Genomic DNA, 14,586 nt, shown 5'->3' on the forward strand with positions numbered 1-14,586 from the left:
CGAACCTAAGGGGGCATAAATTCAAATTAAGAAAAGACAGATGTAGATTAGATATGCGGAAATTTGCCTTTAGCCAGAGGGTGGTTAATTGCTGGAACAAACGTCCATCTGTCGTTGTGGAAGTTGACAGGTTATATAAATTTAAGGAGGAACTGGACAGGCATTTGGAGGGAATGGTGTAATATATTTTTTTTTTTTTTGGCTGATGCTGCATAAGCTCATACACTTGCTTTCTTGCATCAAATGCCACTGCTGCTACTGCTACTACTCTTTCCACGTAGATTTCTTGACTTGCACACCTGCATATCTGGCTCATTCTAGGCAGGACAGATCTAGACACATGTGTAGCTTCCTACACAAATTAATCTTCAGAAATACAGCAAGCAATTATATTACTAGACATGCTGATCAACCGACTGATGGCCAACTCCACTTATACTTTTAACTTTAAAATGCCTGTTTCCCCACTCATCCGCACTTCCCAAAAAAAACACACTTTCAGTCTGCACATTCTTGTCCCTATATATATATATATATATATATATATTATATAAGAAAGCAACAGTTTAAAATATTATTAATAATAGGTTATGGACTAGAGACACTGCTATAATTATGCAGAAAGTACCCGACGACCATAATGGCTACATAAGTTTGTAAGTAGAGAAAGGCAAAGTAGTTGCAACATTACTGCACTCGTCATTATGAAGGGCAAAGGGCTAACAGAACAGAAATTGCAACCACGGAGAACAAAGAAGAGAGCGAAGGTAAAAAGAAGTAATAAGAATTACTTAATGTCATTCATCCTGTGACTTCAGCGCCTTCATCGGGAGCCAGCCGCCGAAATCAAAGGAGGAAACGGCAATAAGTAAGTAAAGCCTCTGTTTCTGACATGAAATATAAGCAGCAAGTGGTATACATGAAAAGTCGGTAGAGTATATTAGGGTTAAAATTTAATTTTAAATCATAAGGCATGCATATATTTCATGGCTGACCCAACAGAGGCTGAAAGTAAAGATTAAAAAGAGTAAAAAAGAAATAGGATAACTTTAATAGGATATTGACTGGAACTTGTGGGTTGGGCACTCACACACTAGTCAGACTTTTGTGGATTTATTGGATGATTGTTTTCTGCAGCAGCATGTTCGAGAGGCAACCAGAGAAAGTAATACTCTTGATCTGGTTATCAGTAGTGATCATTCATGTATTAGGAATTTGCAGATAAAAGAACCACTAGGTGGCAGTGATCACAGTGTACTGACGTGAGATTTACTTAAAGATTTAATTACCATCAGGGGTAAAGGAAAGGGTTTTTGCTTCCGTAAAGGCGAGTACAGTGGTCTCCGACAGTTTTTAAATTCTGTACAGTGGGATCAACTGACGATGTTACCAACAGTAAATTCTAAGTGGGAAGCATTCAAGGAATTAATCATGGAAGCTACTAAAAGGTTCATACCTATTAAGAAATATTGTTCAAGGTTTAGGCCTAAATGGTTGTCAAATGAACTAATGAGACTCGTTACAGAGAAGAAAAATGCATGGGATGCATATAAATTATCAAGCGACTCAGAAGCCTATGGCAGATATAAGTTAATCTGTAATCAGGTCACAAAGGAGGTTCGGCAGGCGAAGGCAGATTACGAGAAATCCTTGGCAAAAGATGCTACGAAAAACAGCAAGGATTTCTTTACTTATATAAACTCTAAAAGGAAGGGGATGAATCTGATTGGTCCACTTGACATCGATGGTTCGACTGTTGATGATCCTGCACAGATAGCAAACAAACTGAATGAGTATTTTGCATCTACATTCACACGTGAGGAATTATTAAGGTTTGAAAATGGCAGAAGGTTATCAAATCGTAGCAAGATACTTAATGATTTTGTAATAACTGAAAGCAAAGTGGAGGAGAAATTGTTGAAGTTAAACATAAGAAAAGCACCTGGGGTGGATGGGATCTATCCAGTTATATTAAAGGAGGCGGCAAAGCAACTAAGCAAACCCTTAGCCATAATTATGAGAGCATCCTTGGACTCAGGGGAGGTTCTCACGGACTGGAGATGTTCAAATGTATCCCCAATTCACAAAGGGGGATCGAAGGGTGACACGAGTAAATACAGACCAGTTAATTTAACTTCTGTTCCGGGTAAAATAATGGAGTCACTGGTTAAAGATGCATTGCAGGATCATCTAGACAAGACTGCAGCAATAATTCAGACACAGCATGGTTTTGTTAAGGGAAAGTCTTGTCTGACAAATTTGATAGGATATTATGATGTGGTTACAAAGGAACTGGATGCGAAAAATAATTTTGATATCATATATTTGGATTTCAGGAAAGCTTTTGACACTGTTGTGCATGGAAGACTATTGTACAAATTGGAGCAGAATGGTATTAAGGGTAAGTTGCTACAATGGATAAAAGGATGGTTAAGTGCTAGAAGACAGAGGGTGGTAATCAATGGGTGCTGCTCTTCTTGGACTAATGTTATTAGTGGAGTCCCACAGGGTTCGGTGTTAGGTCCACTGTTGTTTTGTATATTTATCAATGATATTGATGAAGGTATATCAGGCTTAATGTCGAAGTTTGCAGATGATACAAAGGTTGGCAGAGTTGTTAAATGACATTAATGGCAGTGTGCTACTGCAACAGGATCTAGATAATTTGGACAGATGGGCTAAGAAGTGGCAACTGAAGTTTAACCTTGACAAATGCAAAGTACTACATATGGGTAGAAGTAACCCCAGAGAAACGTACCGACTGTGTGGTACTACACTTAAGGTGGTAGAAAATGAAAAAGACCTGGGAGTAATTGTGCAGGCAGATATGAAGTTTTCTGAGCAATGCAGACAGGCTGCCAGGGCAGGTCATGGGGTTTTGTCAATGATATATAGGAATTTTGCTAGCAGGGAAAAGGAGGTGATTATCCCTCTGTATAAGGCAATGGTCAGGCCACGACTTGAGTACTGCGTACAGGTCTGGAGGCCTCATTTTAGGAAGGATGTAGATTTACTTGAGCGTGTACAGAGAAGGGCAACAAGATTGGTGAGGGGAATGAAGAGATCCTCTTACCAAGAGAGGCTTAAGTTCTGCAAATTGCAGTGGCTGGAGACTAGGCACCTGCGCGGTGATCTGATTGAGGTATATAAGGCCTTGAATGGGTTGAGCACGCTGAATTCTGATGGGATCCTTCCACTTGTTCAGATTACGAATCTAAGGGGGCATAAATTCAAATTAAGAAAGGACAGATGTAGAATAGATGTGCAGAAATTTTCCTTTAGCCAGCGGGTGGTTAATTGCTGGAACAAACTTCCATCTGTCGTTGTGGAAGTTGATAGGTTGAATAAATTTAAGGAGGAACTGGACAGGCATTTGGAGGGAATGGTGTGATTTTTTTTTTTTTTTTTTTTGGCTGATGCTGCATAAGCTCATACATTTGCTTTCTTGCATCACATGCCACTACTACTACTACTTACTAGGGTCATGTAAGTCATGGCGATCTGCACTCCTGTGGTGTGGTAAAAAGTTTCAACTAAAGTATATACGGTTTAAGGTGGCGTTCAACCAAAGGTGAGCTAAAGTATATATGGTTTAAGGTGGCGTTCAATTAAAGGTGAGCTAAAGTATATATGGTTTAAGGTGGCGTTCAACTAAAGGTGAGCTAAAGTATATATGGTTTAAGGTGGTGACCCCAAGTGTAAGAAATCGGAAAAATTAAGTAATTAAAATTAAATTAAATTAAGCTAGCTACTCCATGCATCAAAGGTTGGAAGCTAAGTTAGAGAAGTAATAAAATAAAAATAAAATTAAGTTAGATAAGTAGCAAATTAAATTAAATTATAGAAGCGGTAAATTAAATAACGAATGTAAATTTGGGTAGGAGTTAAACACTTGAAGTAATGCATCCCAGAATAGAAAGGAATAACAAGCTAGCAAAATAGCAGTAAATAGTTGCTAAACTTTGTATAGGTGAGAAAAGTGTTTTAAGGCAGAAAAGGAGCATCTCGAATATTGCGTTCAATAAACTAATGGCCCAAGAGAAATAAAAATACAGGGGGGGTAGTAAAGCATAAAGAATACTGAAGAAGACAAAAAGATAGTGCTCAGGCAGTTCGGGGGTTGCTATTCCAGTTCTTATAGTAGGACCCTGAACATAGGTCTGGGAGAATCCTTCTGGTGTTTAAGTATGGTATATAAAGATAATTATCTTTATATACCATACTTAAACATGGCCAAATTTGCTACTGTGCCAAAAACATTGCAATCAAACAACTGCCATTTACAAGTTGGCCAAACATACCTCGAAAGAAAGCATTGCTGCTGCTGCCTTCACAACCTGGAAGAACAGGTGTGAAGAATGTGTGCACCTTCTAGACTAGGTTGAAAAGTGAGGCAAGTGTTACCCCTGTATCTTGTATACTTTATGACAATTTTTTTTTTTTTTTTCTAGAGAACCCCAAGCACAAGAGGTATTAGAACCTATAGTAGTTAGTATCATGCATGAGTTGAAGGTTAAGATAAAATAAGATACTTGTTGACATTACACTTGAATTTCTGTAGACTGTAATTTTCAAGAAATATGAATGAAGGGAGGTTGTTCCAGAAAACAGAAGTTGAATGAATAAATGAAGAAGAAGAAAAGTTGCTCCTATGAGTTTGAAGCTGGACAGTAAAAGAATGTTGACTGGTTTCAGTGCGTGTTCAAACTGATTTGGAAGCAAGAGGGGGAATTATTTTACCCGGAACAGAAGTTTAACTTCTGTTCTGGGTAAAATAATGGAGTCACTGGTTAAAGATGCATTGCAGGATCATCTAGACAAGACTGCAGCAATATTTCAGACACAGCATGGGTTTGTTAATGGAAAATCTTGTCTGACAAATTTGGTAGGATATTATGATGTGGTTACAAAGGAACTGGATGCAAAAAATAATTTTGATATCATATATTTGGATTTCAGAAAAGCTTTTGACATTGTTGTTGCTCATGGAAGACTATTGTACAAATTGGAGCAGAATGGTATTAAGGGTAAGTTAGTACAATAGATAAAAGGATGGTTGAGTGGGAGAAGACAGAGGGTGGTAATCAATGGGTGCTGCTCTTTGTGGACTAATGTTATTAGCGGAGTCCCACAGGGTTCAGTGTTGGGTCCACTGTTGTTTTGTACATTTATCAATGATATTGATGAAGGTATATCAGGCTTAGTGTCGAAGTTTGCAGATGATACAAAGGTTGGCAGGGTTGTTAATGACAGTAATGGCAGTGTGCTGATACAACAGGATCTAGAAAATTTGGGCAGATGGGCTAAGAAGTGGCAACTGAAGTTTAACCATGACAAATGCAAAATACTGCATATGGGTAGAAGTAACCCCAGAGCAATGTATCAGCTCTGTGGTACTACACTTAAGGTGGTAGAGAATGAAAAGGACCTGGGGGTAATTGTGCAGGCATATATGAAGTTTTCTGACCAATGCAGACAGGCTACCAGGGCAGGTCATGGTGTCTTGTCAATAATATACAGGAATTTTTCTAGCAGGTATAAGGAGGTGATTATTCCCTTGTATAAGGCAATGGTCAGGCCACGCCTTAAGTACTGCATACAGGTCTGGAGGCCTCATTTTAGGAAGGATGTAGAACTGCTGGAAGGAGTACAGAGAAGGGCAACAAGATTGGTGAATGGAACAAAGGGTTGCTCTTACAAAGAAAGGCTTAAGTTCTGCAAATTACAGTGTCTGGAGACTAGGTACTGGCGAGGTGATCTGATAGAGGTGTATAAAGCCTTGAATGGTTTGAGCATGCTCAATGCCAATGGGATTCTTCCTCTTGCTCAGAATAATCACCTGAGAGGGCATAAATTCAGATTGAGGAAAGACAGATGTAGGATAGATGTGCAGAAATTTGCCTTTAGCCAGCAAGTAATTGGTTGGTGGAACAGACTTCCATCCCTTGTTGTGGAAGTTGATAGCCTAAATAAATTTAAGGCTTAGCTGGACAGGTATTTCGAATGAACGGAGGGGTGAAGTGGAAGGGGTGTTTTTTTTTTTTTTTTTTTTTTTTTGGCTGATGCTGCATAAGCTTGCTTTCTTGCATCATATGCCTCTACTAATGCTAATGCTAACTTCTACAATGACAGATGGAAGTTTGTTCCAGCAATTAACCACCTGCTGGCTAAAGGCAAATTTCCGCACATTATTCTACATCTGTCTTTTCTTAATTTGAATTTATGCCCCCTTAGGTTCGTAATCTGAACAAGTGAAAGGAACCCATCAGAATTCAGCGTGCTTGACCCATTCAAGGCCTTATGCACCTCAATCAGATCACCGCACAGGTGCCTAATCTCCAGCCACTGCAATTTGCAGAACTTAACTCTCTCTTGGTAAGAGGATCCCTTCATTCCCCTCACCAATCTTGTTGCCCTTCTCTGTACACGCTCAAGAAAATCTACATCCTTCCTAAAATGAGGCCTCCAGACCTGTATGCAGTACTCAAGGCGTGGCCTGACCATTGCCTTATACAGAGGGACAATCACCTCCTTTTCCCTGCTAGCAAAATTCCTATATATCATTGACAAAACCCCAATCTATATATCATTGACAAAACCCCATGACCTGCTCTGTTAGTCTGTCTGCATTGGTCAGAAACTTCATATCTGACTGCACAATTACTCCCAGGTCTTTTTCATTTTCTACAACCTTAAGTGTAGTACCACACAGTTGATACGTTTCTCTGGGGTTACTTCTACCCATATGCAGTATCTTGCATTTGTCAATGTTAAACGTCAGTTGCCACTTCTTAGCCCATCTGCTCAACTTTTCTAGATCTCTCTCTCTCTCCACCCCAGCCAATTCATCCCGTCTACTTCTGTTATTTAAGAAAATCTCCATAAACATCTTTTTTATCAAAATTATCTTCTAAAATTTGAAACATGATAAAAAATTTTCTACTTTGCAGCAACCCATTCATGGTACTATAAAGCTATTGGCTAAGTTGATCTTTTGTGTTAGCATTATCAAAAAAAATAGTTTATAAGAATTTTTAAAATAGAAAGTGTTCATAGGCAGCAGAAGAAATGTCATGTATTTTCCATCTGGTAAAATTATCTATTTATATTATCAATCTGCCATTTCAGGAAAAAGAGAGTCAATGATAATAATATACTGTAATACAAGATCTCCAAAATTTTCTTTCTGATGTCTATCAACAACAATTTCTATACAAACGTAAAACTTTGAAAACTGAACATACAAAAACTGTCATTTTGAAAACTATTCATTTCAAACAAATTCAGCAACTAATGACTGCAAGTGAAAAAAATAAAATATTTAACAAATAGCAAAAGCTTTAGTTTTAAGAAAAAGTACATGCTGTTTTCACCAGTACAATCAGTACAGTTTTTCATAAAAACAATCATTTATGCTACTAATAACTAAGATAAACACAAAATAGAATGATGATTTTTTTTTTTTTAAATTTCAAATCTTAATAATTATACTTACTAATGTTAGAATCAGGATTACAATATTTATCGGTAGAACAATGTACAACAGCTAAACCAATATCTGATTCAGGAATCATTCTTTTTTTATGTCTGAAAAAAATCAGTTAAGTTTTTTAAGAATGCATATTAGGATTTACCCACAATGTTCACAGGTAACAGTCTACAATGATTTCTATTAACAGTCTTGTATAATAAGCACATGTAGAAATATATAAAGTATAAGAAGATGTGGCAATATATATTTATGGACAATTTTTTTTACACAACTAAAACAGAGAATTACAGTGAACTTCCACGGAAAATTTTGTTATATGCTCAATTAGTTCTAAAATAGCATCACTGCTATGCACATTTTAACATATATACAGTATGATAATAGTTGTTAAATTTATAATACAGATTTATGGGCTAGCACCATTACTGTAACTAACCAGAGTGTTTTTTGTTTTTTTTTTGGTGGAATGCAACCAGAACTGGAAGTTAAAAAGAAATAAAATTTTAAAAAATCTTATATTAAAAAAAAAAAAAAATTTATTTTAAAATAAAATTTATTTATTATTACTAATGCCATTGGCACTTTGTGCTTCAGCAGAGGGTTAAGCTAGATGCACAGCATGGCTTTGTAACTCATCTACTGAAGCATTTTCCAATCACAATGCTTAATTAATAATTAAAATGCTTAATAAAACCATGGCTTGTTCAGGGCCATCATGCAGCCATAGACATACACAGCAAAAAAAAAAACACAATAAGAAATATGATAACATGCTTTTACTGTAGAAATCTTTATAAACATGTTTTGAATAATAAATAAATACCCATTAAATCAGTTTTATTAACTTTGGTTCATTAACTAATTAGTTTAAACTAAGGCGCATTTAGGGCTAGAGCCTCAAGCTGCGAACAAATTTAGACTATGTATATAAAGTGCTTAGCATCATAATGCACAGCCATTTCTGAATAAACAGAAAATTTTTAAGGTGGCATCGTTTTAGGTTATATCTCATATTGTGAATGCCTTCACAACGAGTTGCCATGATATTGCACTACTTCGAATAAGTAACGCTTCACCTAAGGAGAAGACTAGTGTTACTTATTCTCAGATAGGTACCACCACCCAGACAGCACTGTTTCAGGGCTATTTGGCCCTTCGTCAGTGAGTGGGTAGGTACCCAAGTGATGCAATGATGGCAAAAACAGTTATGAAGTATAACTCCACAATATGAGAGATGCCTGATGGTGTATGATGTATTTAGACTAAGGCGCATTTAGGGCTAGAGCCTCAAGCTGCGAACAAATTTAGACTATGTATATAAAGTGCTAATGCTAATGCCCTTAAAAATTTTCTGTTTATTCAGAAATGGCTGTGTATTATGATGCTAAGCACTTTATATACATAGTCTAAATTTGTTCGCAGCTTGAGGCTCTAGCCCTAAATGCGCCTTAGTCTAAATACATCATACACCATCAGGCATCTCTCATATTGTGGAGTTATACTTCATAACTGTTTTTGCCATCATTGCATCACTTGGGTACCTACCCACTCACTGACGAAGGGCCAAATAGCCCTGAAACAGTGCTGTCTGGGTGGTGGTACCTATCTGAGAATAAGTAACACTAGTCTTCTCCTTAGGTGAAGCGTTACTTATTCGAAGTAGTGCAATATCATGGCAACTCGTTGTGAAGGCATTCACAATATGAGATATAACCTAAAACGATGCCACCTTAAAAATTTTCTGTTTATTCAGAAATGGCTGTGTATTATGATGCTAAGCACTTTATATACATAGTCTAATTAGTTTAATTAGTGTTTTTTTTTTTAATGAAAAACCCCCAAACATGAGAGGTATTAGAACCTATAGTACTTAGTACTGTGCATGGGTTGGAGGGTGAGAAGATGAAAGAAGATATTTGTTGACATTAGACTTGAACTTCTGTAGACTACAATTTTCAGGAGATATGTAAAAAAGAAGGTTTTTCCAGAAAACGGAAGTTGAATGAATAAATGAGGAAAAAGAAAAGTTGGTTCTGTGAATTTGAAGTTGGACAGTACAATAATGTTGGGAGAGAGAGAGAGAGTGGGGATTATAGAAGCCAATTCAGTTTTATTAACTATTATACTTTGGTAATTTGAAATGTCAAATTAGCACTTATGACACCATTATTTAAAATGTATCACTGGGGAATGAGAACACGTACTGTTTATTGTGTAAGTGCAATATTACTGAAGCATTAAATAAAATAAAGGAAAAGTTGACTTTATTAAACACACTCCAACATAAAAACAGGAGTGCAGGGCGAGCATCAAAAGTAAGAAGCGGTCAAAATGATAAAATAATTTTTTTCTTGAGCTCTGTAAGACAAAGGAGAAAAAAAAAAAATTCAAAACTAAGTGTTTAAGACTGTAAAAATCCCACAAATTTGAATATTTGGCATACTTGGCACCATGACTTTCTAAAAATTTTCCTGGGGGAAGATCCCCAGGGCCCTCTCTTTCCTAGGGGGACTTCCCCAGTATTCCAGAAATTCATATTAAAAAAAAAAAAGCTCTGGTCATAACAATATGAACATTAAGACCATAAGGTAATATGCAGTGTATTATTTTACACTACATGCATTAGCGTTAGCAAATAGTAGACAATTTTTTTCTGTCAGCACCCAAAATGATAGGAAAAGTGAGCTCTCTGTTTCTGTGATAATCAACATGCAGTATAGCTTTATCACTGAATTATACAGGCTGAAAAGTTGTGTATATCTCTAAATAGGCCTACAAGGCTGGGACAATTCATATTGAACAATTAGATTTTACACCAGCCGGTATTCAAATAAACAAATTCCAATCCTGCAATTAAAACACTTTATTTACAATAAAATAAAATAAAATACGAGCATACAAAATGAAATTAAATGAAATAAAATAAAATATATAGTAGTCTAAAACTAATGTGATTTAACTTACACAAAAATACAAAAATATAAAATATATAAAATATGATGATAAAAGCGATAAAAACAATTAATAAAATACCGAAACAACTGTAGCTTTCGGAGATAGCGATCTCCTTTCTCAACAGCATATTTCTGCTGTGTGGCACATCCTTAAATAGCAGATCCACGGCACTCGTCACATGGTTCCTCAGGAGTAAGGCCGGAATTTCCCATTTATGCACCGGAACCGGAAATAGCTCGGGAGCGCGCTAGCTGAAACCATTCATCTCGCCCAAGAACCACGGTTTCCGAGAGGGGATGAAAGTGTACACCCTTGTCTCTATTAATGGAATTGCTAGCTGCCCCAATACGTAAACTCTCAAGCCATTTACGGTCCCAGAACCCCTGTGCATGATCCGTGATGACAGCATCCTCCGGGGAGATTTGACGTTGCTTCTCCCAAAAACTATGCTTTAATTTTATAATTTTTTTTTATATATCATAAAATGTATGCATAACAAGAAGTGATTATCACTGACTTGAGAACTACCGAAATAAAATCCAAAGTTAAAAATCAAAAGTAACGAATTGACTTACCATATCCAAGCTAAAAACCATATGTGGATCTCACTATAAATGAACAAACTGAAATGAAAGAGTAGATCCAGTGTAAGCAAATTCAAGAGAAGAATAAAAGCTTGGAGAGTGGCGACCCTGTGTTGGATATGGTAAAATATGTATTACTGTGCATGAATATAGCCCAGTATGTAAAATATACGTTTAGCATAATGAAACTTAGCAAGAACTAAGTGATGAAAAGGGAATTTAAAAATAGTTTCTCCTTCATCCCTCAATAAATATAATATTTTCAGACAAATAAAAATGAACAGTATAGTATGGTTGAAAGTGGAAGCTAAGATATGAGATAATGATCAGGTTTCCTTGCTTGCCCATTCCTACAGAACAGGGGGGGCCAACAAGTTGATTGCAGCTTTAATTTCGGTCGATCACGACGAATTTTAAATATATATAAAAAATAGATTAGTCAAAATTTAAATGTTATTATTGTTATGTCTAGTGAAAATTCACGCTGTTACATTGTGGAGAGCATTGTGTATGTGTTGAATTCTTATTTAGATTACTTAATATTAATAACTGGACAGTACTTATACGATAATTTAATACCCTTTGTTTTAAAATGAATACTACAAAAAAGAGTAAAATGCATAATTTTCATCAAGAGTGAGAACTACTTTTTATACTGAGAATAATGAGAATACTTTTTTTGTAATGATAAACAAAAAATGTTGTTGTTTGATTTGCAATGCTTCCGCGGCTATACCCAAAAGACGAAATTTAGAAAGGCACTTCACCAATCGGATTTTCCGCCTAATAGTAATTAGAAGAACTTAAATCCAGATTATTCGAACAACAAAATTTCTTCATGACACCCAATTTACAATCTAAAGCAGTAACTGCAGCATCATATGAAGTGGTCGTCTTGCAAAAAATGCAATCTATTTTCTGATGGTCAATTCATCAAAGACGCATTTTTAGAAAGAACAGATTCTCTTTAAATACTAAAAGTGTTATGGACATACAGCTCAATTGCTCATTTTTATTCGTATGGTTTTCAATGATCCTGCCATTAGAGAAGAACTGATAGGTATGGTTTCGTTAAAAGAATGAACTAGACATTTTGATACACCTAATGCATTCAAAAATTTTATTGAAAAAATTAAATTACCACTATTTCAGCTCCTCTCAATAATAACAGATGGAGCTAAAGTAATGATGGGGCATCTTAACAGATTCATCGCATTGTGCGTGCCAAAAGGCTGATGAATTCCCAGATTTTTTGAGTTACCACTGTATCATTCACCAGCATGTGTTAGCCAGCAAAAGACTAAAAGTGTTATGGACACAGCTTTCAAAATCGTGAATTCCATCAGAGGACAATCTCTTCAAAGGAGACTTTTCAAAATGCAACTCGATGAAAATGAACCAGATCTGATATTACACACAGATGTGAGGTGGCTGAATTGGAGTAAGTTTGTACAGAGATTTCAAAATTTGTTGAATGAATAAAAAAAATTGTTGATCAAAGGAGAGTTGTTTATCAGCAGCTACAAGATACGAAGTGGTTGTGTGATCTGGCTTTTCTGGCAGATTTTACCAGTAAATTAAGTGATATGAATTTGGAATTACAAGGGGGAAAAAAAAAAAAAAAAAAAATGTGGGTGACATGATTAGTAGTATTTCTGTATATAAATATCAATTTTTGGCAATGGCTAAGGATCTCAAAGAAAAAAAATTCGACCATTTTGCAAAATCATTTGCAAAAATATCCCTATTTTTGAATTAAATAGTGAGAAATGTTTCTGAAATTGAGAAGGTTGTGGATGATTTTGAAACCAGATTCAGTGATTTTAAAACAATTGAAGACATTGTTCAATATATCTCTTATCCATACGAAATTTTTAGAAATCTTCAAGTACCGTGTTAATAGACTAGAAAAGAATAGTGAAAGCTTAAAAGCGGTACTCACCTTGAAATTAATCTGCGATGGTTTACTTAGGTAGCGTGGTTAATGTTTACATTGAATTGTTAAATTGAAAAATTAAAAGGGAGGGAACTAAGGAAAAGCTGACTGAGTTAAATGGGCGCAAGGAAACAGAAGTGTACACATCCAATCCTTGGTTGTCATCGAAATAAAAAAAGAAGAATAATTAAAAACTATGTAAGTGAATCCGGTGAAGCCAATAGTCATTACGAGGACTTTCGTTAGTTAAAGAACGTCTTCAGTTGGCAATGTGCGGGGAGAGAACGCGCGTGGTATTTTAAGAATAAAAAATTATACTCTCGTGACGCCTTTTTTGACATGTGGGAACTTTAATCTCGAGAGGTTCCAAATTGGAGAAAGATTGAAGGGGAGTTTAGAATTTAGAATTTGGAGGTTAGAGTGGTGCTTTTACCATTCGATAACTAGAGCTTCATATTGAAGTATTCTGTAGCTGGATTTTAGTTTAATGATGGAAATGGCAGAATCGATGAGCAGGTTGTGGTTGTGAGTCTGGGCATGAGTTGTAAGTTCTGTGACAGATTGGTTAGACGTGAGACTATGGAAATGGTAGTATGCACGGGTGTTGGATGTTTTTGATGAGCCAAATTTGGTAGTGGTACTTCCGATATAACATGTACTTTAGTGATAATGTACATGATAGACTTAAATTCACCCTTGAAATTGGACAGAACAATCAGATAAATTTCCTTAATCTCACTATCTATATAACAGGCACAAAATTAAATACGAAAATTTTCAGGAAAAATACAAACACCGGTAAATACTTACATTTTGCTTCTCATCACCCTCTAAACACTAAAAAGGCAGTTTTATATAACCAAATCCACAATGCACTAAAGTACAGTTCCTCACCCACCGACCTTCACAATGAAATACAGTATATTACCGACAAATTTATATCCAGAAGTTACCCCCACCAACTCATTTTAAATACAATCCTTAACACTAAAAATAAAATTAAATCTAACATCCCAACCAAAGACAAAAATAAAACTAACATCCGCATAGTCCTCCCTTACCACAATGAACTAGCAGGACAGTTCCGACGCCTATTTAACAACACTGATATCTCCCTTGTTTTTTCCACCTACAACAAATTAGGATCCTTCTTCAGCACCTATAAAGACACATACAAATATTCTACAAACGACCTTAATAATATTATATACCTCATTAATTGTCAACCAAACTGCAACACATGTTATATCGGAAGTACCACTACCAAATTTGGCTCATCAAAAACATCCAACACCCGTGCATACTACCATTTCCATAGTCTCACGTCTAACCAATCTGTCACAGAACTTACAACTCATGCCCAGACTCGCAACCACAACCCGCTCATCGATTCTGCCATTTCCATCATTAAACTAAAATCCAGCTACAGAATACTTCAATATGAAGCTCTAGTTATCGAATGGTACAAGCACCACTCTAACCTCCAAATTCTAAATTCTAAACTCCTCTTCAATCTTTCTCCAATTTGGAACCTCTCGAGATTAAAGTTCCCACATGTCAAAAAAGGCGTCACGAGAGTATAATTTTTTATTCTTAAAATACCACGCGCGTTCTCTCCC

General features: G+C 36.0%; 1 protein-coding gene across 2 annotated transcripts in view; it reads right to left on the reverse strand.

Moving 5' to 3' along the window:
* Positions 1-14,586, reverse strand: part of nbs (nibrin) — a 315,228-nt gene that overhangs the window by 219,714 nt on the left and 80,928 nt on the right. For both annotated transcript variants that reach the window (XM_090376897.1, XM_090376896.1), the window contains exon 7: positions 7,496-7,587. In XM_090376897.1, the coding sequence (XP_090233023.1) occupies positions 7,496-7,587 (92 nt within the window). The remainder of the gene's footprint in view (positions 1-7,495; positions 7,588-14,586) is intronic.

The sequence above is a fragment of the Mastigoproctus giganteus genome, chromosome 7, assembly GCF_048544385.1.
Source record: "Mastigoproctus giganteus isolate SK-2022 chromosome 7, ASM4854438v1, whole genome shotgun sequence".
Classification (NCBI taxonomy): Eukaryota; Metazoa; Arthropoda; class Arachnida; order Uropygi; family Thelyphonidae; genus Mastigoproctus; species Mastigoproctus giganteus.